Source organism: Festucalex cinctus, chromosome 10, assembly GCF_051991245.1.
Source record: "Festucalex cinctus isolate MCC-2025b chromosome 10, RoL_Fcin_1.0, whole genome shotgun sequence".
NCBI classification, from domain to species: Eukaryota; Metazoa; Chordata; class Actinopteri; order Syngnathiformes; family Syngnathidae; genus Festucalex; species Festucalex cinctus.
In genome coordinates, this window is record NC_135420.1 from 6,458,862 (window position 1) to 6,483,747 (window position 24,886).

At 40.4% G+C, this 24,886-nt stretch overlaps 1 protein-coding gene across 7 annotated transcripts in view; it reads right to left on the reverse strand.

Moving 5' to 3' along the window:
* Positions 1-24,886, reverse strand: part of LOC144026558 (discs large homolog 1-like protein) — a 139,576-nt gene that overhangs the window by 101,605 nt on the left and 13,085 nt on the right. For 3 of the 7 annotated variants that reach the window (XM_077533271.1, XM_077533270.1, XM_077533273.1), the window contains exons 3-4: positions 23,440-24,292; positions 23,243-23,324 (exon numbers count right to left, since the gene is read on the reverse strand). In XM_077533271.1, coding sequence (XP_077389397.1) covers positions 23,243-23,324; positions 23,440-24,292 — 935 coding nt within the window. Of the gene's footprint in view, positions 1-9,953; positions 10,181-21,292; positions 21,576-23,242; positions 23,325-23,439; positions 24,293-24,886 lie in introns of those variants that run through there. The other 4 variants (XM_077533278.1, XM_077533277.1, XM_077533276.1 and 1 more) reach the window with 2 other exon arrangements.

The window sequence follows — 24,886 nt, forward strand, 5'->3', positions numbered from 1 at the left end:
AAGATCGGGGATGGAAAGCAGTCTCCAAGTGCCCATCCACAGCCGCCTGCTTTACGTCATCCTCAAGTGGAAATCTTCTTACATTTCCTTTTAACTCATTTGCTCCCAATAACGTGTAAATACGTTTGTTTTGTTTTTTGTGAATGTTTTAAGTGTCCCAAAGACGTATTTATACATTTATTTTTATTTTATTTTTTATGCTAGAGCATACAGAAGGCTTTGATGCAGCCTCTCAACTGCAAAGAACGGTTGCAGAAATGGTAGTTATTACACAAACGGTCAGCAGGTGGCAGCAGAGCAAAGGAGATCAACCAGGGCCATCTAGAAAAAAGCTAAATTACTTACAATTTTAAATAGATTTGTGAAAACTGATGAACCTTAGCTCTCTTCTAATGCTAATTGCTGCAAAACGGAAACAGATAGAAACATACTTTTTTTTTTTCTTGATGAAAGAAGAGACTTTAATCTTTCTTTTGATAGGTTCCATGCTTTTATAGCAATAGAACACAATATTCTGTGGGCCTTGCAAAATCAGTCAAAATCCAATAAAACAGACGGGAGCGAACGGGATTGTTTCTGTGAAAATGGCTGGGAGTGAAAGAGTGAAATGTACTTTGCGTGTTGTGATCTCTTGCATATTAGAGGTAAGATCTTTAGCCCGAGCCGCAGCCCGAGCCCGACCCTCGGGCCTAAAATGTCATATGTAGATTAACTAACCTGAAAAAATCTTGCGTTTTTTTTCTGCCAAAAATACTATGGGATAAATTGAAATTTCGGGTTTGCTTTGGGCTCGGGCCTGCAAATCAAGTTAATTGGTCGGGCTCGGGCTGGGTCGGGCTTTAATGTCCGCCGGCCTGGGTCGGGTCGGGCTGGATTTTTTAGGTTCGATCTTACCTCTATTGCATATATGTCAAGTAGACCTCGCTCGCTCTCTGGGCCGAGTTTCAAGGGAATGAGAAGAGCCACTTTGATTGGACGGAAATCAGCTGAATTCCCTCCCACAACAGCACACAATGGAACAAACTCCTACTTCTACCTAAACTCGTCTAGGAAAATACCCCGCATGCACACATTTCGGCTGCACTTTGTGCAAGAACTTGCACTTGCATAAAAATAGGGCCCCAAGACTTTTGGGAAGACAGAGTCAACGAAGAGATATTAGTTGTTTTATCCCGTGTTTCTCCATATTATCACATTAATGAAGTTGAAGAATTAGGGTGTATTCAGACCTGCACTGTTTGGTCCACTTTAAACGGACCAGAGTTCGTTTCCCACGCTGGTGCGGACCTTTTGTGCAGGTCTGAACACACAAACGAATCTTGGTGCGGACTAAACAAGCGGATCGAGACCGACCTTTCGAGGTGGTCTCGGTCCGCTTCCAAACGCACTCGGCGCGGTCCGCTTTGCAGTCTGAATACAAACCACGGCTGATCTGCTCCAACTGCTGGACATATGCGCCTTTTTGGACTTAACAAGCCATCGTAGTCAAGTATCGCGTAGGGGGGGGGTGGGGGGGGGGATTTTGCCCGCTAGTGAATATTGTGCTAAATTCATTCATAATTATCCGTATTCTGTTTAGCCACGCTGCTCTCAGCATTTTGTGATGGGGGCGGGGTAAGTGGAGTGCAACTGCTCCTCCGTTTACTACACGCAATCAACGACGCGTTCCAAAATTAGAAACAGCGTGGCGGAACCTCCATTGAATGAGCTGCCCTTGACGCTCGCATATATCTTGCATGTAATAACCCCACAAATATGCAGAGCAGTAATGCAGCACGTCGGAATTTCACGTTTTCCTCTATTTCCGGGTTTCGTACACGTACAGTCCCCGTCATTTTTGTCCAATGGGAGCATGGATCGTCACGTGGGTCGACGTGATTCCGCAATATAGTCCGCTTGCAAAAAGCACAGTGTGAATATGAACCGCACCAAAAAAATAAAGTCCGCTTTTGGTCCGTTCCAACCAAGTGGACTAAAGAACTTTTCTGGTCTGAATACACCCTAAAAGATCTGTGCTGATCTCGACTGGCACTACGGAAAATCCTGGCCAGTCCGAATCCAAGACAAGAACCAATCCGAGACCAGACCAAGACCTTCAAAATGTGCAACACTCAAGACTGGTCTCAATTGTTATAACACTACTTCAGCATAAATATACAGTATTTGTTGAACATAAAAATATATTAAGGGATGTAATAGCGGTGTCACTATTATAGTGGGGCCTTGAGACATGGGTGACTCACCCGTGAGTTTTTCGAGATACTATTTGTGTGAGCAATTTTTATTTTTTTATTTTTTTTATGCTTTGACTCATCCGTCTGTATGTCTCATACTACCCCAAGGTAGCACACCAGAAGGAGCAGCACAATGTCTATTCATTTGATGCAGCGGGACAAAAACAGTTTCATTCTATTTAATTACTGTGCAACCTCGATTTAAAGTGACTCGGAACCTACGGACCCGAGATTCAACAGATAGAAATTAGTTAGAAATTAGAATTAGTCCACTCAAAACGGCCCCACTAAAGTAGCTGTTATTTTGTCTTTAACCCTTAATATTCATATATAATGTTTATGTATTTAATAATTATTGTATTTATTTACAACTTTGTTCTGTTCTGGGCATTTTTAGGCGAGGAAAAAACTATAAAATAATAATTTGGACTGTATAGGGGACTAGTGCTTCAATGTAATGGACAATCCCCCTGCTAATCAGTCCATTAAATTGAGGTTTCACTTTGCAATATTTCTGTATGCTTTTATAAAACCCAATATTAAGGAGTTGCATTTTTTTAGTAATTGAAATACACATTGGGGGGTAAGGCTGGGACAGATTAATGGCATTTCAATGGAAAATATTTGGGATCATTTTGAGTTACAAGCATTATCATTGAATGAATTCAACTTGTATCTCAAAACAACTGTTAATCTAGTAGCAGACGTGTCCAATGTGAATAGTCATTCAATACCACAAGTGTCTACATTTCAGTAACTACTCTATCAGCCACAGTTGAGAAGAAGAAAAAAAAAAAAGACAATTGACAATTGTTCGCTATAGTTTAACACTTAATGGTGCATTATACCTATTGTAAGATTGTTTGTCATCCTACTTTTTCCTAAACGTTTCCTCTTTCCTACAAACCAATGCAATTAGTCTCACGTTTTCTAAAGACCGTATTCCACTGAGCTGCGAACATTGCCGACGTTGCTAATGTTGAATTTGCAAACTGTGAAGTTGTCGTCCACGTCATTTTGCAACATTTCTACGGCGTGGTTGCACTTTGCGATGTAAAAGCGATATTTGAGATGCGTGAATTAACCTGAAATTTGAGTCAAACTGACCCACACATCAGATTAAAATTAGTTTTTGTTTCCTTTTTAATAGAAGATGTAATTATTGGACATTTTTGTCCAGTTGCGGCATCATTATTAAGTGTTGCGACTCACAAGCAAAGCAATACATTTTGGACTTATTTCCTGGTCTAATTGTGCTATAAAAATTATTATGATGTTGTCAAGTATTTCCATAATTTAGATATAATTCCATCTCAGGTTTCATATTTTTTTTCCTGGTCTTTGAAAAGAAGAAGAAGAAGAAGAAGAAAAAAAAAGAAGACATTTCATTGCAGAAGTGACTGCAGTCAGCCAACCCTCATGCTAACCAGTCCATATATTATAGTGCACATGAATGAAAACCATGACTGATCGTCCCCAAAATTTATGAGTACATGTGCAGACATACATTAATCATAGTCTAAAAAACTAAAACGAAACTCGCCATATTTTGTATAATATTTAAGACTGAAGCGTTGCTGCACATTCATATGAACAGCGCTTTTGTATATTATCCAAAATATTGTTTCGTCCAAATATTTCCAGACAATGATTATCACCTCTACACATTTAATAAAAAAATAAAAATAAAAATAAAAATAAAATAAAACAAAATTGGTGACAATCAATCTTAAAAAGAAATACTGCGAGTTTCATTCTAATATTTTCAGACTATCATGAGCAGTTGTATCCATAAATATTGGTGACAATCAGTCAAGATTTTTATTCATATGCCACCGCAATGGACCGGTTGCGCACAGGGCAGGTTGGCTGCGTCGTGCTGCAGTCACCTCCGCAATAAATGCCTTTTTCTCTTTTTCTTTCTCAAAGGAAGAATATTAAACCTCAGATGTGTTGGAGTAAATTATGGCAATACTTGACCACGCCATAGGCATTTTTATAGCACAATATAGACCAGGAAATAAGTCCAAAATTAACAGGGCCACATTGCCTGCGCACAACACATCTCAGCTCTGACGCGCTGCACAAAAATGTCCAATATGACAGCGTACATGGTATGCAGGGTTGTCACAAGAACTGATACTTTGGTACCAAATCGATGCCAAGATTCTGAAAATGTGACAGTACTGCCTTTTCTACAATACCCGAAGTATCGTTGGTACCGAGGCAGCAGATCTAGCCGCGTCTTTTGTGTTGTTTTGGAGGGGGTAAATGAGCACTTATCTGGCAACCCACGCAACGTCTAATGACATTACGAGCATCAGAGCATTCCTGGATGCACAAATTGCAGATTATATGAAGGCAAATTTATTGGTTATCGGTATCGGTACTATTGACCATACAAAGCAAGAAATTATTGGTTATTGGACAGTATTTTATTGTTTACGCTATTGTTTAATACTTTAATGCACAGTATTTTAATGCTTTAAAGCCACATGCCAATTGTTCTGTTTAACTCACCTCAAGCACACAGTATCGTTGTTTGTTCACTTCTAATAAAGGAGTGTATGTTGAAGTACATGGGATTTATTATTTATTTTCTATTTTTACCGTGGTATCGAAATGGCATCGAGAATCGTGGAATTTCAATGGTATCTATCGGCATCGACTACTAAATTTCTGGTATCGTGACATCCCTAATGGTATGTCATCATTTTGACACTTAATTGGCTTAAACCTTTTTTTCAGGGAGTCTGATGCCATTGATATTTTAATGCTCATATAGCTTTATGCCCGTGCGGCAACATCTTGTTGCCTTTTGGAGGAAACTGCTTGACTGTCCGTGCACTGCCCCTGGTGATTGGGCACACTGAGCACTTGTAAAACATAAAATACAAACTAGAAAATATGTTCAACACATGTCTCCAAGCTAGATTTTTGTTTTTGAAATCATTTGAATAATTTCAATGCGTGTGCTGCTTCAAGCATTAAGTGAATTTATGAACGGGACCTCGGAAAGAACTCTGCCGGACACGGTTTATGACAATTTATGATGAATTACAAAGGGGTTACGAGCAAATGCGCATGTTAGAGAAAATTGGATTCAACAATGGACAATGGTAACAACTACGAACAATTGCGAACACAAGTGCGACATATTCCGAACGCTGTTGAACTCTGGCAAAACAACTTACGCAACGTTCGGCAACGTCCGCAATTCAGTGGGATAGGGGCTGAAGACTTAAACCTACTAAAAGAGCAACCCCAGCATTTGTGATAATGTGCTGTTGTGAGAAGTCGAGCCCTTTTGAATATGTAGTAGACGATTGAAATGTGTGTTTTTTCCCCCCCCTATTTTGCCTGCTAGTTTTGGTCGAAATTTGGCATACATTCAGCATGGGCAAGAACGCGTTTCATCTTATTCTGGGATGTTTAATGATTTATTTGAACTGTTCTTTTTCCAGGGTGGAATGGTTATATAACATGCATCTTCAATGAGTTTCAAAAACAAGAACTGTCTGCAGTTGGAATACAAACCCCTCTATGCTCTTTACTCTTATTTTTTCCCTTTCATTGTTGACATGCTAATTTGTCAGCAGTAGCTCAAAAATAATCTGAAAGAAAAGGCTAAAAAAAAAATATATATATATATATATATATATATATATATATATATATATATATATATATATATATAAAAAAAAAAAGAGCACTAAAAGTGGGAAGAGACCTTGGTTTACAATGCTGGTTTACAACACTGATGTGCCTGCCCTCTGGACTCACATGCACACGCATGCACACACAGACAAAGCTTTACTGTAATCCAACATTATGTGAGTTCTATATGGCATTAAAGCACCGCTGAATGAATTACTGATGAAAGTGGACAAACACAACAAAATACATTAAGTTCATTTTTACACTTGACACTGTATGCTTGTTGGTAGAGTGGCTTCACAGATTTTTCGGCAATTAAGGCCCCACAATTTGTTATGAAGCACAAACATAAAACCACATAAGAGCACAGCAAAGTCGTGTGTGTCACCAAGTCTTGTCAATCCAGAAGAAACATGGATAGATTGGCAGCAGACACAGCATCGCAGTGTATTTGTACTCATTGGTTTCTATCTGTGTCTATGTGTGTCAGAGTAAGAACCAGTGTTAGTCATGCTTGGTAAGATATGAAAGCGCAGAGGATCCTCTGCCGTAAGGGACTTCTCACACACGCACAAATGTGCCTTCATAGCTGCATCGTTTCCTTTTTCGTTGGCAGCCTCTTACGTCACACACCATCACTTGCTTTAATAGTACTGTGATCAAAGCTTGGAAACACTAAAAACAAGGCGCAACAAATGCATTGTGTGTGTATATATACACACTAAAAAAATGTGGTTGCACAAAGCCATAGTCTCTCTGCAATTGTGCCAGGCATAGTTGTTGAGCACCATATGGTGGAGAAAGCACTGTATATGTTCAGACCATTTACCATTTTTCTCTTCTTTTTTTTTTTCTTTTTTTGTTTTTTTTTTTAAATTTTTTGTATTTTTTGTATTTATTGTCCGGAAACAGTCACACAGGGTCATGGAGCTAGACAAAGTGCTGCTTCCATGTTGTGGATAAATGTAAAATTAATTTAGCATGTATTTTGCCGGTCAACAGCGCTACGGCCAGACATTATTGGCAGAGACTGCGGGTAGGATAAAATTTGACCATGGGCCGCATTTGGCTCCCGGGCCAGACTTTGGGCATGACTGAGCTTGACCGTGTGACAGGTGAACTGAATCAACCTAGAAATTACTTTGGTGTTTCACGACAACCTGTACAATAGCTTAGCAATTACTACTTATCCTCCCTTAGTGAACTTTTGTCTTCGCATCAGTAAGGTGCCACCACTACTGTGCATCAATATGAACATCAGAAAACAGATATGCGATGAGGGGGCCAGTTCAATGAGGAGATTATGGAATAGACTACTATTTATATAGCACTTTTTTAGGTAGTGCACAAAGCGCTTTACAAAGCCTCGCATTCACCCATTCACACACCAGTAGTTGGCTGCTGCCATGCAGGGCGCTGCCAGGTCCACTGGGAGCAAATCGGGGTTCAGTGGCTTGCTCAAGAATACTTGGACATGTTCACTAGGGGTAAGAATTGATCCCACAAGCTCACGGATGGGAGACAACCACTCTATCACTGAGCCACACCACCCCCAGAAGTTCATTTATTAAATTTGCACTGGCCAACATCTGAAATGTCTTGGTGGCCCGACGGTGCCGTCATACATTCTGCATTACACAGATAATAATGTCTAGGTTAATCAGAGAGGTTTGTGTAATATGTTTATTTCTGGAAAATGTACACAGCTTCAGTTACAACGACAGTTTCTGAAGCCATATACAGTACTTTATTCCAAACCTCTCTTTTTCTCCATCGACAAAACGGGGCAAAATCATCAATTTTACTTTGTCCCATTATCCTAATGACCTCAATTCTCTCTCTGTTCCTATGTTACTCAGTCAGCCGTTGACATTTTGCCCGCCTCCATCTACTTGAACAACAGGATGAAGTGATTTAATAGGACAGAAGTGAAGCCAATCCACATTATTAAGGCCAAACTGCTGAAGCTAAACAGCATGGTACACATGCATGCACACTGCACACACATACACTAATATGTAGTATTGGGCATGAATTTTTAGATTTCTTTCAGTTCATACATATACACTCTCGTTAAGCATGGTCTGGTGTTACTTGATTATTCATGAAGAATAAAATTGTATTTTTTTTATAGTGGGTAAGGAATAGAGCACTAATGGCAAACTTCCCTTTTACTTGGATTTGGGTTAGCTAAGATAAGTATTAATAACCTGAATTGGGTTAAAGAATGGTGGCCAGGGGTCTTAAGGCCACCAAACTACAAATCATCAGTCTGATTGACAGCAGACGTCTGCCTACCGTCAGCCTGCTCACCATCACAGGATTCTTCCTTCCTAAAATTCAAGTTCAACAAATTTGATCTGGCCCTTGTCCATTACTGTCACCTCCTTGTCTGGTCCCCAGTCTGGTCATTATCCTTCTAACTGGTACTCGAGTAGCAGCTTGTTGAAAGTGGATGGACACATGGCGGCCCACAAAGGTAACCAATAAGCATTTCTCATCAACTTTCTGTCTGGTCCCACCAATGGCTGTCAGCGTCATGCTTCCAATATTTGTCACTGACTGCAGTAACAACTCCATCAATTTTGGTTAGCTATGGATGCTTTCTTTTCTACAAACGTGGTTGTGTGAACACTTTTTTTTTTCCTACACCCGGAGGAGGTTTTTAAAAAAACACCCTGCTACGCGTGTACATAGCCTTAGCCGCAGTACAGCCACAGATGACACGCCAAAGATTTGTTTACAACCGAAAACCGGATGAAACTGGTTGATCCAACCGTCGGCGAGTCGAAGTGGAGGGTAAACATCTGGGTGACTTGTACTCTGCTAGGCTAACCTACATGTTGTATGCTAAGCACGCTTTAGCCCACATTGGAGCGGCCACCGCCCACCACCCCATCCCCACACGGAATGACATGAAACCGGATATGTGGAGGATTTTACTCTGAACAGAATTGGCACAGTATTTGGGATCGTTTTACGCACGGGATACGTCATCACGATCATGTGACCAGGATAATGGCGTCCTCCACGGTACATTCGAATTCTGATACTTAATCGGTTTCAAATAAAATTCAGGGAATACGATACCAAAGCTATTTGCACTTTTATTCTTTGTACACAATGCCTAATCCAGGGGTCTCCAAGTTCGGTCCTCGAGAGCCCCTATCCAGCCTGTTTTCCATGTTTCTCTCCACTAACACACCTGATTCAAGATCGGGATCGTTATCAGGCTTCTACAAAGCTTGCTGATTAGCTGATCATTAGATTCAGCTGTGCTGAAGGACGGAGACATGGAAAACAGGCTGGATAGGGGCTCTCGAGGACCGAACTTGGAGACCCCTGGCCTAATCCAATACTGGAAAATGATTAATAAGTGTTATATCGCTTTAAGTATTATTTTCTTCAACTTTGAACAGCTACTCCACAAAGTTTTGGAACATGTCTGTTAGTAATGCTGCAGCCAGTTGACCCTCTAGAAAGTAACTCAATGTCTGTGAATATTCAAATTCAACCAGGTCATTTCATTTTCAGGCCTTTGAATCGATCTCAACTGAACTGTTGTGGCGGTCTTTGGGGACGTTGCACCTCTCATCCAAGCAACCTTCATCAGTTCATGCAACAAGGCTTGGTTAGGAATTGGATTGCACCAGCCTGAACTGTTATGGAAAACCAAACTATTTAAAGTATGCTCTGGGCTGGAGGTACCCCCCAAACAGCACCAGAATTATACTTTTGGAATACAATTGATTGTAATCTTAACCACTGTTATTTATTTATTTATTTATTTGCTAACCAGAGCAGTCCAGTTGTGATTGAATCTATGCCCTGAGATAGCAACTATATGTCACTCAAATCAATGGTTAAGATTCTATACATTTAATATAAATGTTCAAACAAATGTTTCATGAGTTTAATATAATCCATCTCTGCATTAACTTATTACTTCCACCAACAGCAAGCCAAAGTCAGTTCACAAACTTTGACAATGTTGTTTTTTTACATTGCAGTTACATGCCAATCATGCACTTTCACATTCTTACGCACAAACTTTCAACCTACCTTGCATCCAAACATCAGAGATATGGTGTTGTTGGTGCATGCTACTTTGCAGTGGCACAACATGTGGCTAACGTTAGCTAGCAGTTCCTGCGCTGGGGGGGCATCCTTGCCTTCACTCATACATTTCACATGGATGCATGCACAGTCACACACCCACGCAAATGGAAACACACGTACACGCAAACACGCATGACTTCTTTAACCATGCTCCATCCTGCCCCACAATCCCCCAGCCTGCCCCCCCCCCCCACCGCCCGGTTGTGGTCCTCAGCTTTGGCAGGCCAGCATCCTCTCTCTCTTGCTCTTCATTATTCTCATCTTCACCATCATGTTCATCAGCATAATCCTCATAGATTGTTAGGAAGCAGAGAGAGCCATGTCCAAGCTACTTGGGTCTGTGTGTACAGAAATATGTCAGCACGTGTATGTTGTTGTCAGCATTTGTGTGCGTGTGTGTGCATATAAGAGAGGATGAATGTCTATGTGTGTGCAAATAAGTCTGTGTATGCAAGTGTCAGTATGGATTTGATCTCTCCTGTCCCTGTTTGCAGCAGCTGTCCCAGCCCTCCATCTCCTCTCACTATCTGAATGTTTGCCTCTGTTGTTCTATCGCTATCCTCCTCTCCCTTTCTCCCTCGATTTTTCCTTTCTCTCCAACTCGCTCCCCCCTGCAACCGCTCTTTGCTCCACTGCCTCTCTTGACCCGCCTTTTAACAGCAAGATCAATGAGTGACCGAGAGAATCAGACCTGCACAGAGAGTGGGAAGAATATCCTTTGCCCATCTCTGTCGTGTCCCCAGAACTTATCACGTTTTCTTATTCAACTTTTCTTTCTCTATGCTAATTACTTGTTTTGTCTTCTATGCTGAGACACAAGTAAACAAACGGTCCATGTGCTGATGAAGCTAAGTACTTATAGTATACGCTAGGGATGTAACGATATCCAAACATCACGATACAATATTATCACGATATGAAGGTCACGATACAATAATTATCACGATATTGTGGGGGTGTTGGTGAATATTTAAAAAAGATCACAATATTGTAAAAAAAAAAAAAAAAAAAAAAAAAAAAAAGAGCTCATACTTACATACACATACACATATACATACACATACTCATACTTGTGTTTTGGTACATAACAGAAATGCATATAAACCACCTGCAATCTCTAATAACAATAGTGAGGCACTTACTTGCTAAAGCAAGCAGACATTGATCGCTACACAAGCAAATTAGGTTCCACTTCATCTGACAATTAGCATAGATTTTAAACAAAGGAGGCCAAAACATCCCTAATGAAAATTAAATTGCACTAATAAACTAGCCACAAGAGGGTACTAGAACTGCACAAATCAACCTGACTTTTTTTAACAGGTGTGTAAATATTGTGAACATGACAACAACGACATTGTGGCAGTTTTAATATCACAATATCACGATATTGCCCTTATTGTGACATCCCTAGTATACGCGCTGCTATTGTTTGCCAGTAGTCTTAAGCCTGGTTCACACAGCAGGAGAATTGGCCCGATTTTAGCCCCGAATTTCCCCTCCCGACAATCGTAAGGACGCGCCGAGACGCAAGCGATAATCTTCACAGATAATCCTGCCGTGTGTCTTGTAACCACACACAGCGCCTCCCGATATCGGCGCTCTGAAGGACCCCTGACTTGAAATCGGGCATAACCAACATGTTGGATTTTTTTTGGCCCGATTTCGCTCCGCACAGTAGATTGACAGTGACGTAAGCCAATCAGAAAGCGAGCCAGCGAGGAAGCCGGTGGGAATCCAAAATCAAAACAGTCATGACGCAGCAGAAAGTCCGTGCTCGCGCTATTACACTCTTTTTAATTTTTTTTAATTATTTGTATTTGTATTTTTTATTTTTACAGGCACACACATTCTCCACAAATAAACGTGGTCTCCGGACGTGGTCTCCGGGTGGGACGCCAACCCGCACCGCCAGCACCGAGCGGAGGACAAGCGAGTGCCCATTTACACGCCTTTAAACAACACCTTTTCTTTTTATTCCGCTTTTTCGGCTGAAAACCAGGATCGACTCATGTTGACAACTCGGAAGCCACGTTTAATCTCGAGAGGTTTTGCGAGACTTCCCGTTACATTCTTGAACGAACTCGGCTCGTGTGGAGTGTGTTGATTGTGCAGTGTGGCCGCACACCACGCACGGTACGTTCAAAACTGGAACTCCCGTGATTTTTTTCTCTTCACGTGTGGGGTCTGTCAAAGATTGGAAATCGGCCGACAATTTTAAAATCTTGCCGTGTGAACCAGGCTTTATTTATTTTGACTCAGGTGGGATACACCCTGAATTGGTCATCAGCCAGTTGCAAGGACAAAAAGACAACCATTCAACACTCGCAATCCATACAAGTTTTTGGAATGTGGGAGGAAACTGGAGTACCCGCAGAAAACCCATGCAGAAACGAGGTGAAAATGGAAACTCTAAACATCTAGGCCTGACCCCAGGTTCAAAGCCAGGAATTCACACTGTGAGTTTTGCTAACTAGTTGTCCACCAGTAATAAAGCTAACCCGCTAATTTCCAGTTTTCTGAGGTCCGATCAGATCCATAACAGGGACGGGCAGCGCCTGTGTGTATGGGTATTTTTTTTTAATAGGGTGCACTAATTATTTGTCACCACATACTAGGGATGTTCCAAAAAAATATCGTCTGCGATATTACCGGTGTATTTTTTTTAGACGATAAAAATTTGACATATCGCGAAATTGACATGATGACGTAATGCGTAACATTATACGTCTTCGTGTCAACTTGGACGTACACGTGTCATTCGCTGCTGCACAAAAAAAAAAAAAAAATAATGTAGGAGCGTGTGAGGCTGCAAGAATTCATTTCTGTCACGTCTTCAACAAAGTGGGAGTGAAGCTTCATCGTGTGGAGGCTGTTTTGAAGTGGTCGCGTATCGTTTGGCCAAGATCAACAATCTGCGGTGTTCATTTTACCGTAACTGGTAATTCGCCATCTAATTCACGTAAGTTTGTGATGCTAATCGACCGCTAAGCTAATATGCTTCTCGCCCTAAAAGTGCACATTTGTGTTATTCATACCCGCTAGTAATGTCTACAAGGAAACGCGGCATTTTCTCGCTCCTCTAATTAAACAACCAGAGCCATTCACGGCAAAAAAACGCTCGAGGAGGGTTGCCACCGGTTGGCTCAACCACACAGGAGAATATAGTGGACTTTTTTGACTCATGCAATTTGCCACAGACTTCTGAAGGTATGTGCTTTCATTGTATTTGCTAAGTAAATGTCCTTTAAGCAGTTATGTTACAATTCGCAGGGTAAACACTATGGCCTGTTTTTATTTCCATTTTATTCCATTACCGTTAGTATATTTGCACTTTGTTTACATTTCAATTCTGGAAAAAAAGGTGGCTTAAATATTGTTGCTGCAATAAAAGTGCTATTATTCTGAAATGTCAATCACAAATCTATTGTTCAGTAATTATTACCAATATCGTCAAAAATATAGTCACTGCAAATTTCTTTGAAATATCGTGATATAATTTTTAAACCATATCACCCACCCCGACCACATACTTTCTATATTGAGTCTTTACAGTGCACACTAAAAATCCAATACGAGTTGAATCATATTCATTGCATGTTACTCACAACAAGTTATATGAATTATGTTTGCGCTATGAACATATGCGCTATGATCATGCAATGTTTATCGAGTACGGACTCAGGAGTTTGTTCATGTTGTGATCAGTCAAAACGGCTTAAGATCTGTTCTTTTGATTGCCATGAAGCAGCTGGACTTCCTGCTGTGTGGTTGCACATGCATCACAAACACAAACGACTAAATCTGCTTTTGCCTCTGGCGTTTTGGCTTATAACATTTTGTGAGAAAAATATTAATCTTAAATATTGCTACAATATTAGTTTAGGAAAGAAGGCTGAGGCAAAAGTAAGATATACATGTTTAATTAAAAAAGGAAGTGACAGAGAGAATGCAACCTCATATGCCTCCCAGGCATGCACTACATGTTAACATTTGTAGGTCAGCCAGCACGGAAATAACTATGCAGCGCGTGTGCGTGTGTGTTGTTGGTCTGAGTGTCCATTGAAACTATCCAATATCCAAAAAGGCTCCATTCATCACAATTCCTCATTCAGTAAAATACAGTTTCAATAATAACATGAGCTCTTATAGACGTTATATGTTTCAAGTGTGTTAACTTAATGTTAAATGTTAAATGTTTTTTAATGCATACATATAGTGCCACTGTGTGGCAAAAGTCGGACACAACAGACTTTGAACAAGTTTGAATGTTTTATCACTTGTGAATGAACTAAAAACCATAATATTTATTTTACCTATTTGGGATTATTGTTAATTGATAATCTCACAATACATTATCATTATATGGCAAATGACCACAGTTTTGACCAAGGAGGGCACAGGGTTACATGTAAAAATAGAATTTAAAACAATTAAAACGATCCTGTCTTCGACGTAACAGGTGGCTCCAAAATCAGACTCTCCGCCTTGCCTGGACTTAAGGTCTTAAATGTTATAAATGTGCACCTTCTGCCACCAGTGCTGCATACTTTTCTAGTTTGATTAAATCCAGTAAGAATAACCACCGGGTCCTGTTTGATGCGGTGACTAAACTTAGTCCAGTAATGTTCCTAATTTGTCGTATTCAGCTTATGATTTTCTTCAATTTTTCCGAAAAGAAGATCTCTCAAACTAGACAGGAAATTATTAACCAGCAGCTCTACAGCAATATGACAGCTCAGCTCAGCTCAGCTCAGTATCCTTGTTCACCAGTTCACACTCAGTTCTCTCTCGCTGAAGGGTCTGTCCCCTTAGCATATACGGTAAATCTGCAATTATTAAACCCCTCTTAGAAAATCAAATAAACCCATCCCTTGTAATTTGAAATACTTGAGAGAATTGTTGTTGATCAATTGACTGTCCATCTATATAGTAACTAGGGGTGTGAATTGCCTAGTACCTGACGATTCGATCCGTATCACGATTCATAGGTCACGATTCGATTCAATACCGATTAATCCCAATATGAATTTACAAGTCGATTGTTATGATTTTTTTTTACTCAAATTAGAAAATGCCATTCAGTAAACTTGTACATGTACACTGTAAGATTTGTATGAAAATTTATTATTTATTGATCTTAAACTTCAGTCTTATAACTGTGAGCCACTGTATTTAACAAACAGGTTGTAACCTTTTCATGTTAGAACAGCATTGAAATAAATTATTAAGGCTTAATGTTCCATTAATATAACATTCTTCCATGCTTAAGGTGTGAAAGTTAGACGTTTTGTTGAATATTTTTTCATCAAAAATGGATGTTAAAAAATCGATTCGGCTGCCTATTGAATCGATTCGAGAATTGTGTGCTGTAGTATCGCGATATATTGGCGAATCAATTTTTTTTTAACACCCCTAATAGTAACATTACAATCTCCTTTCATTCCACTGAAAATAGTAATAATCATAATAATAATAATGCATCAGATTTATATAGCACTTTTCTGGACACTCAAAAGATGCTTTACAATGGATATATTATTCATGCATTCACACATTCACACTCTGGTGGCGGTAAACTGCGCAAAGTAACCACAGCAGCCCTGGGGGGCAAGCTGACAGAAGCGTGACTGCCAGTGTATGCCTACAGCCTCTCCGACCACCACCAAACATTCGCACCATTCATACCAGTGTGAATGACACTGGAGGCAATGTATGTGAAGTGTCTTGCCCAAGGACACAATGACATGACTTGGAGAGAGAGGGAATCGTTGGTTACCGGACACCCGGCTCTACCTTCTGAGCCAAAGCTACCACAAATGGTCCAGATTAGTGCTGTCAATGACTTGCTGATCACTGCAGACTGGATCAGCATCCCTCCTCCTGCTTCTTGATAGTGCAGCTTTTGATACCGTGAATGGATAGTTTTTTGCAAAAAAAAAAAAAAAAAGAAATGAATTAATTGTATAAAATATACATTCCCTCAGAATATTTATTATCATTAAATGTTACATTTTTGGGGGGCGCAAGAAAAACATTAAATTATTAGATGCATTGGGATACCATCACCAGAAATGTCCGTCTATGACCGTTACATGCATGTTTCACAATGCAGAAACAGACTTACTTTTCATAAAATTTACATAAAAGAATGTACAGTTATGATGGGAATCGTCTGTTTTTGTTTGTGACAGCTTTGAATAATGGATAGCAAGCACGGTAAAAGTTTTTTTGGCTGCAGAATTGATGTTATTGTATTAATTTGGTTTGATCGTGAATTGAATCAACCACTTGAGTTCAGCCTGGATCAAACAGTCTCTGTATAATGTAATAATGTAAGATTAGAGGGAAGTGAAGTCAGAGAGGCAATCAATATCTTTTAGAGAGTGACAGGGAGAGAGAGCGAGAGAGAGAGCGAGAGAGAGAGAGAGAGAGCGAGAGCGAGAGCGAGAGCGAGAGCGAGAGCGAGAGCGAGAGCGAGAGCGAGAGCGAGAGAGAGCGAGAGAGAGAGAGAGAGAGAGAGAGAGAGAGAGAGAGAGAGCTCACGCATGAAGGAGTGAGAGCACAAGCACGAGAGTGAGAGAGTCGTTGGATGGCATGGCACAAAATACTGAATCAAGCTCCAAATTAACCGAGCCAAGCTCAATAGCTGCTCATAAAGTATAAAGACTCAAACACCCCACACAACAATTTTTCTACATTTATTTATTATTATTATTATTATTATTATTATTATTATTATTAGGGCCCGAGCAGCGGCGGCACCGGCGGCGGCACCGGCGGTGGCGCCGCTGCGAGGCCCTATTGTTTTTGTAGGAATTCTTATTATTTTTCTTCTCCGCAAACAATCACATTTTTGAGACACTAAACGTGAACAAAAACTCACCAAACTTGAAAATTTTGATATTTTAAAGTCGCCATACATGATAACAGAAAAATGGCTCTGTAGCGCCACCTACATAGGTTTAACGGATCCCTGTCCCGCTACGATTGTCCTACGGCTAGGAAAATTGTGTGGCACCTGTAGCATATCCAGATGAACAAAAACCTCTTTGATATGTGTACCCTAAAATAGACAGGAAGTGAGGTATGATCATTTAACTTTCCAATTTTGGCCCATTTTTGCACATTTACAGGGGTCATACTTTTGCCCGCTTCTCCTACACGGTTAACCCGATTGACTTCAAACTTGGGCTCTACCATCTCAACACCTGGGACAACATCATGGAAAAAAAAATCTAAAGTTTTTGACATACTATATGACGGGGGCAGGGCACCAAATTTAGAGTTTCAAAATTCTTACTAAACGTAGCATTGCCGGTTTTACGTTTAACCTAGAGCTACGAAAATTGGTATACATATGTAACAGCCCTCGAGATACAAAAAACTCTTTGTGAACCATATGCTAAACCTAAATTATCGTACTAATCGTGATTTAAATTATTACCAAAATAATCCTGGTGAATATTTTCTTCATCATCAATCAGCCCTATCCAGAACTAAGTTGTCTTCCATGTTGCCACGTAAAACCTCAACATTTATTTCGACATGAACTGCAATTATGTCAGTGTATGAAAACTGCAAATAATATGTTACAGCGCTATTCCACAGATTTTACCCAAAGCATACATTTATATTAACTTAGACGATGTTGATACATTTTAAAAGAGAGCTCCACATTTAAATCATTCAGGATAAGACTTAGAATGGGGAAATTGTTCTTCCAGGACTCTCATCTTATACAATAACAATATACTGTAAATAAGCATAACTTAGACCTGGGCAATTCAGTATAAATACGTATCGTAATAGACGTGATGTTCAATAGATTGTGCCACAAATACAATCATGTATGAGGACATTTTGAGCAGACAAGCCTGTTTTGGGCACACAAGAACCATTCTTAAGAGGCTAGTTCACTCCTTGAACAGCTCAAAGAAGCTGTCGAACCAATGAAGAAGTGTGCAGGTGCACGTGGCGTACGCACGCCCAATGAAAGTGTGGTTTAACTTCGTTCAAATAAATGACCAGTCGACTAAGTACAACTCTTGCAATAAGATTACATTGTTCATACTAACCCGGTTAAACGCCTCAGGATTATTACATGATGTAAAATCCAAGGAGTTTCCTGTCTTTGACATGCTAGCTCCAGTGATAGGCAATGCTGAGCCTCAGCAAGCATTACACTCAAGTCACAATCAGGCAAGTAAAACTGTTATCGGATTATGTCAATAATGAACCCGCTAAAACGGTTGATCAACTGTGATGCATGCACTCCAAGAGAATATTAGTCCGTGAGGTTATTTGATATCTGCGATTAGCTGGCAAACCAGTCCAGGGTGTCCCCCGCCTACTGCCCAGAGCCAGCTGAGATAGGCTCCAGCACCCCCCGCGACCCTTGTGAGGAATAAGTGGTCAAGAAAATGGATGGATGGATGGATGGATGGATGGTTATTTGATATGCTACACTTGAATGAAGGTTAATGTAACTGTATGAACAATACTGTGTTGCAGTGGCGAGTGATCATAATAAGATATTAATGCTGTGCATGCCCAAGCGCTTCAATAAAATCATTGAAATAATTGGTCTTAAAATCCTGTGTAATTGTCCTGTTTTCCTTGCGGAGAGGTGGAACGCCGACAGCGGATATTTGGCACGCACGAACCATCGGGATAAACATGTGTCTCGCGAGAGGAAGCTCGGCTTCGTATGTCATGACTGTGTTTTGTGTTGCAACTGCCTGATGTCTGACATGTTTTGTTTTCTTTGAACTGATGTAATCAGCATGTAACCAGCAACTGTTTGATGTCAGGAATCTTTAATCTCTTTCAACGGGTTAGAAGCGTATCATTTTCATGCATGTCATTTTCCGCATGTCGGTCAGCAGCTAATCAGATTCATTCGCAGACTATAATAGTCAGACCAGAGAAGTTATTTTTTTTTGCCAAATTATTCCTCTGCTCACCTCCACAGCTCGTTAGTTCCACGCCTCTTGATCCATGATACCTTCTCATTGTTTCTGGTATAGTTGTGACTACGTTCCGCCGCGTAAACAAGATTTGTTATGCGAATAAAGTGTTAAACTCTTATTTGTGTCTGCGTTTTTGGGATCTAACTCCAGAACATAACATCGGAAACCGGAAGGCCAACAGCTTTCGCGCATGTGCAATGAGAAATAAAGTTCTGTTAGTTCCGAGAGGTTTCTAAAACGTGAGCCTTTTGAATGCCAAAAAATCTGGCATTCAAGCAGCGTATCAAGCCATAATTGGCTTACTTGGCTAGCAGTCAGTGGCTTTGCATCCCGGAGATAGAGGTCCGGCAAATGCCTTATTTTATGCCCGAGGAGGCTCCAGCGTTCTCGGCCATGCTCCGCGGTCCTCCGGCCCGCTCCAGCGAGAATATAATTTCAAGTGGTCATCCTACTGAAGTAATCATCACGAAAACGTCCCTCACTTTCAAAAAAGGACGTACGAGAAACATCAGTGGCTAGTTGGCTGTCCACAGGTTAGCAAACTTTATTGTTGGTTGAAACTTCTTGCTGCTGTTCTGCAATGTCATTTTTTTCCTTCTCCCAGGTTGAGCCCACATCATGGGCACGAGCAAGTTCCGAATACTGTAAATTCCCACGTATTGGCAAATTGTGATTTTGTCATTTCACTCACCGCGGGGCTGGTTACATTAAAGTGTGTGCGTATCAACCTGTGTCAGTCCTGAATATTTCGAATATTTTTAATTTTATACCTACATAGCGGTATAAAATAATAATTAAATAATATTTAATATTGAAATGAATAATAAAAATACCCCAAAATGTTTCAGCTCGGGCACTCGCATATGTGAGACTTCAGCATGCCCACTCGAAAAAGTCACCGCTCGCCACTGCTGTGTTGGGGTAACATCTTCCACAAATAAGCATTTACAGGAGGTGCAAGGATATATACCACGTTGCACAATAAGATATACACAAAAACAGTGTACATACCTTGAAATTTTAACTACCAGATATGTTTAATGACATTTTTCCTCGATAGTTGCTTTATATTTGTGTGTTGATTAGGGGCAGACAAAACAAGTTTTACTTCTTTCTGTCCCCTTTCATTTCTTTTATTGTAAAGAGTGAAATAAACTGATTTGATTGATTGATTGATATTTCATTTTATTAATTAGAAAAAAAATGCACCATCATCATCTTTATGAAGAGTGTTGGGTGTAGTGTATTCCAAGTTTAACATTAAAGAGTTGTCATCCTTTTAAAAGGAATCACAATCGTAATGACAAGTTTGCTCTCTATTATTTTTTGGTTGTTGAGATTCATTTTCAAAAATAATTTCCCGTTTAATACATTTTGTACAAACTTTATTTGGACGTACGCCATTATTTATGTCGCAATGCATTCAGTGCGTATTGACATAGAATGGCGGCTGGCTCTCTGCCGAGCAATGTGAAACGCCTTTTAAAGAAAGCAAGTTGGTAACGTTCATAAAGAAAAAACATGCGATCCGGAGAGTCACCCTCCGCCATGCCGTGCTCTCTCGTCATTCACCAGATGCATTCAAGAGTTTTGATTGTCCATTTAAGGAACGCTACGGAGACTTACCTTGCTTTCTATACAGGTGTTTCACACTGCTCGGCAGAAAGCCATGCAACCGCCATTCTACGTCACTACGCACTGAATGCATTGTGACTAACAACCAAATAAATAATATAGAGCAAACTTTACAATCGGGGTTCCTTTTAAGTTAAACTTGCAATGTGCCCCTTGCCCAATAGTTTGTAATTATCCAGGAAGTCTCGTGACACCAGGCATCGCTAATTACAACAAAGGAGCAGGAATTGGATCATGCTCAACTGACATACATCCTGTTCCATGTAGATTTAGGGGGCATGTATGATTAAAAAAAAAAAAAAATAAAAATAAAATAAAAAACAATTGCATTCTGGTCTGTATGTCATACTCAGTACTGTAGTTAACACAGTACTAGTTAAAATATATGAGAAAGAATTTTCATGCATGCTACACTGTTTTGTTTTTTTTGTTTCTATAGTATATTATTTCATATTTTCAAAGGGACTGAAGACTTATTGTACATGTGTAATTATACAGTAAGATACAGATACAGTAACATACTGCATCTTGCCTGAAAACGCTAATTTGGTTTTGCTGTTTTTGACTGTGAAATGACAATAAAGGTGATACTGATAAAACGAGCTTAATAGCCCACCAATATCTTCTATCCTACTGTTTCTACTTTAAAGGTACATGACATTGAAGGTACATTACATTGACTGCAGATGCAGAGTTTTGATGGTCCATCCTGACATGGAGCACTTGTGGTAGCCCAATCGCTGTCAGATGTACAACAGGAAAGGTCATCTCAACATCTAGTGACTCAGTCCAATTCTTCACAACCGGTGTAGAGCCTACAGAGTCTTGAGGACTTTCTTGATTTGGACTAAGATAGTCCTACTGCAGATGTGCTCAACAATCTTAAAACTGACTGGGAAGTTCTCTCATGTGCTCTCCTTGTCAGTGTGTGTCCTCTTCCCAGTTACAATACAAGACTGCACCAGCAGCTTAGAAGGTGTGTCAAAGTATCAGCCTTAGTGAATCCTACTCTCATTTTTCCCCTCCCTCTTTGTCTGTCCTAAAATAGCTCCAACTCACTTAAGTCTATAAGTAGCCTATACTAAGCTTCTTATGAGAGATTCTTGCTCTCTTGGATCACGGGAGGCCAGCAACAACAGCACAATACATACAATTACAATAGGATCAAAAGAAGGACAACATATAATCATAATTTTGTATTGGTTTAAAAAAAAAAAAAAAAAAAAAAAAGAGAGAGAGAGAGAGGATAATATCAAGATTCCCTTCAGATGGATGTATGGATGGTTGGATAGCTGGAGACAGACAGACAGGCGGACGTATGTTTTTAGTATTGGTGTGTGTGTGTGTGTGTGTGTGTGTATTGGGGATGAATGGATGTATTGGGGATGGATGGAAGACATACAGACAGACAGACAGATGTGAGTGTAATGTGACACTGTTCTGTGCTGTATGGATGCCTTATAACTCCTAAAACTAAACCATTTACTGTCAAATACAAGCCCACCACATTGACAGACAGGCAGGCCATGTGCACAAACAGTGGCTGTGTCCGAATGTCCACCCTTATCCCCTAACCCCTCATTCACGACACTGGCCCGCATTATATAGTGGCCTAATATGTAGTGCCCACATTCTGTTTGGCAATTCGGACTACCAGCTCACTACTTTCCCCTTGTCGCACTTCACGTGACCACCGTACCTGTCACGACGCCCCGGCATAAATATGTATTTATTGTGAATACAAATGTTATAAAACTGTACTTCAGTTTCTTTGTTGCACATATTTTCAGCTAAAATGAATTACGTAATTAATAATTAATGGGGGGGCGGGGGGGGGGGGGGTTCATACTCGCAATGCATTGTGGTCTAGATCTTGAGTGAGCGTCGATGTTAAAGGGACACTTATTTAGCCCATTATAGCAATAAAAAGTTAATATTTTGTCTATAATTAATTTGATACTTTCATTATTTTTCACATACAAATTTTACCTTTAAAAACACTTTGCAACTTGCTGTCGACTGAAAATGACATCACAAGGGCTCAGGTAACCAATCACAGCTCACCTGTATTCTAGGTTTGGTCATGTGACATTCACAAGCTGAGCTGTGATTGGTTACCTGAGCCCTTGTGATGTCATTTTCAGTCGACAGCAAGTTGCAAAATGTGTTTTTAAAAGGTACTAATTGTATGTAAAAAAATAAATAATGAAAATATCTAATTTATTATAGGCAAAATATTAATGTTTGACTGTAAAAATGGTTAAATAAGTAAAGTATCCCTTTAACTACTTTTCAGAGTGCATTGTGGGTAAATTTGAGTGCCCTACATTTTCACCTCCTAGACATTTGGAAACCCCTACAAAATGACGTGACCCCTCAGCAGGGCATTACATAGGGAGTAGGGTACACATTCGGACACAGTCAGTGACTGAGCCAAGTTTCGTGGAGGCTGGGTGACTTGCTCAAGGGCACCTCCACAGAAGTCAGGATGCAGACTTGATCTCTCTGACAACTAACTACCATTTAAATTGTCCACAGCGGGACTCAGACCAAAGACCAAGAGCTTCCGAATGAGCTTGTGGCTTTCCATTGACAGCAAAAGTAGAATGCAGATAGATGTCTTACCTTGACCCCTGGGCTTGGAGCAGCTCTTGGGCTGGCTGGACCAGGGCTAATGGGAGAGGCAATGACCTTCAGTGGCCCGGGGCTGGTTATATTATAAAGAGAGTTCAGAGGAAAAGGGTGAGTGTAGGAAGGTGATATTGGAAAAAAAGCACAGCTATTAATAAAAGGTTTAGCGTAAAAATGAACTGCTGGAATACCTCTTATGGGGTCCTTTACTTTGTTGCACTGAGAGACACGTGGGACTGTGGCTATCAAATGTAAGTTTTAGTGGGCTGGGAGTCTTAGGGCTTGATTTTGGTGTGATTTTGCTTGGGCCTTGATCCTCATTGGCCATAAGAGTGGAAGTGAGGATGGCAGCATCTGCGACTGTGTTGGTAGATGGGCTGATGTGAGGAGTGGTACCGGGCTGGGTGAGTTGGTCTGGCGTAGAGTTAGACACTAAACCTTGGATGGTTCCCATAACGAGGCTTGAAACAGTCACTAGGTCAGCTGGACTGGTACGACTTTTTTGTTGTTCGAGAGTAGTGGAGGAGCATTCTGAAGGCAAAACGGTGTTGTTTGCATCAAGAGGTTTGTTGGTACCATTTTGTGGTATCGCATTCTGTGTAACTGATGGAGGGTCTGTGCACGGTGCCACACCTTTCTTCGTAATTACCGCTGTGGTTACAGAAGGAGATGAGGGCTGAGAAATGTCTGTTACAGTCAAGACCCCATCCTGGAACGGAGGAGGCGGGGCACGGTACTTGACCTTGACTGGTTCTGGCTGAGAAATAGAAGACTGCAATGTTGGGGACACTGGCTGTTCTGTGGCTGCCACCGATGGGATTGGAGGAGCAGGAGACTTGATTGACTTAGGTTTTGGAGATATGTATTTAGGCTGTCTTGGTCCTCCTGAATCTGGCGCGGGGAGCTGACTAAAAGTGGGCTCTGGCACCGCCGTAAATTCTGCTACCAGATTGTGGGAGGAGGGAGGTGTCACTGTGTCAGCAATGAATTCGGTTGAACTTTGGCTGTCAGCAAGGATCGTTAGCTCATAGTACTCCTGAATGTCTGCAAGAAAACAAGGAAAGTTTAGATTCATAACCTAACTTAGGGGTGTCAAACATACGGCCGGCGGACCGGATCAGGCCCGCAAATGGGTTTAATCCGGCCCGTGAGATGATTTTGTAAAGTAAAAAAATAATAAAAAAATAAAAAATAATGTGTGTGTATATATATATATATATATATATATATATATATATATATATATAATATCAGCTGGCCACAATCAAAACATATAGATGTGTAATTTCACAAGCAGTCCTCAGATGAGCAATGCAACTTGTACTGGGAATCGTCCTGGATGTCATTATTTTACGCACAACTTAAACTAGGTTTGTTTAATTATTATTATTACTATTATTTGTAATCATACACTGACATAAATGTGTTAAATATGACACAAATTCAATTACAACACAAATAGATATGACAAGGATTAACGTCCTTATAACGTCATTAACTGCGCCACGCAAAGCATTCTGGGAACAATATGCAAATTGGGTCGATTTAACACGTCCGGAACGTATACCGACAAAGTGTTGTCGTGTTACATACGCATTTGTGTTATTTTGCGGAACAATGATTACAGTTGAGCTCCGT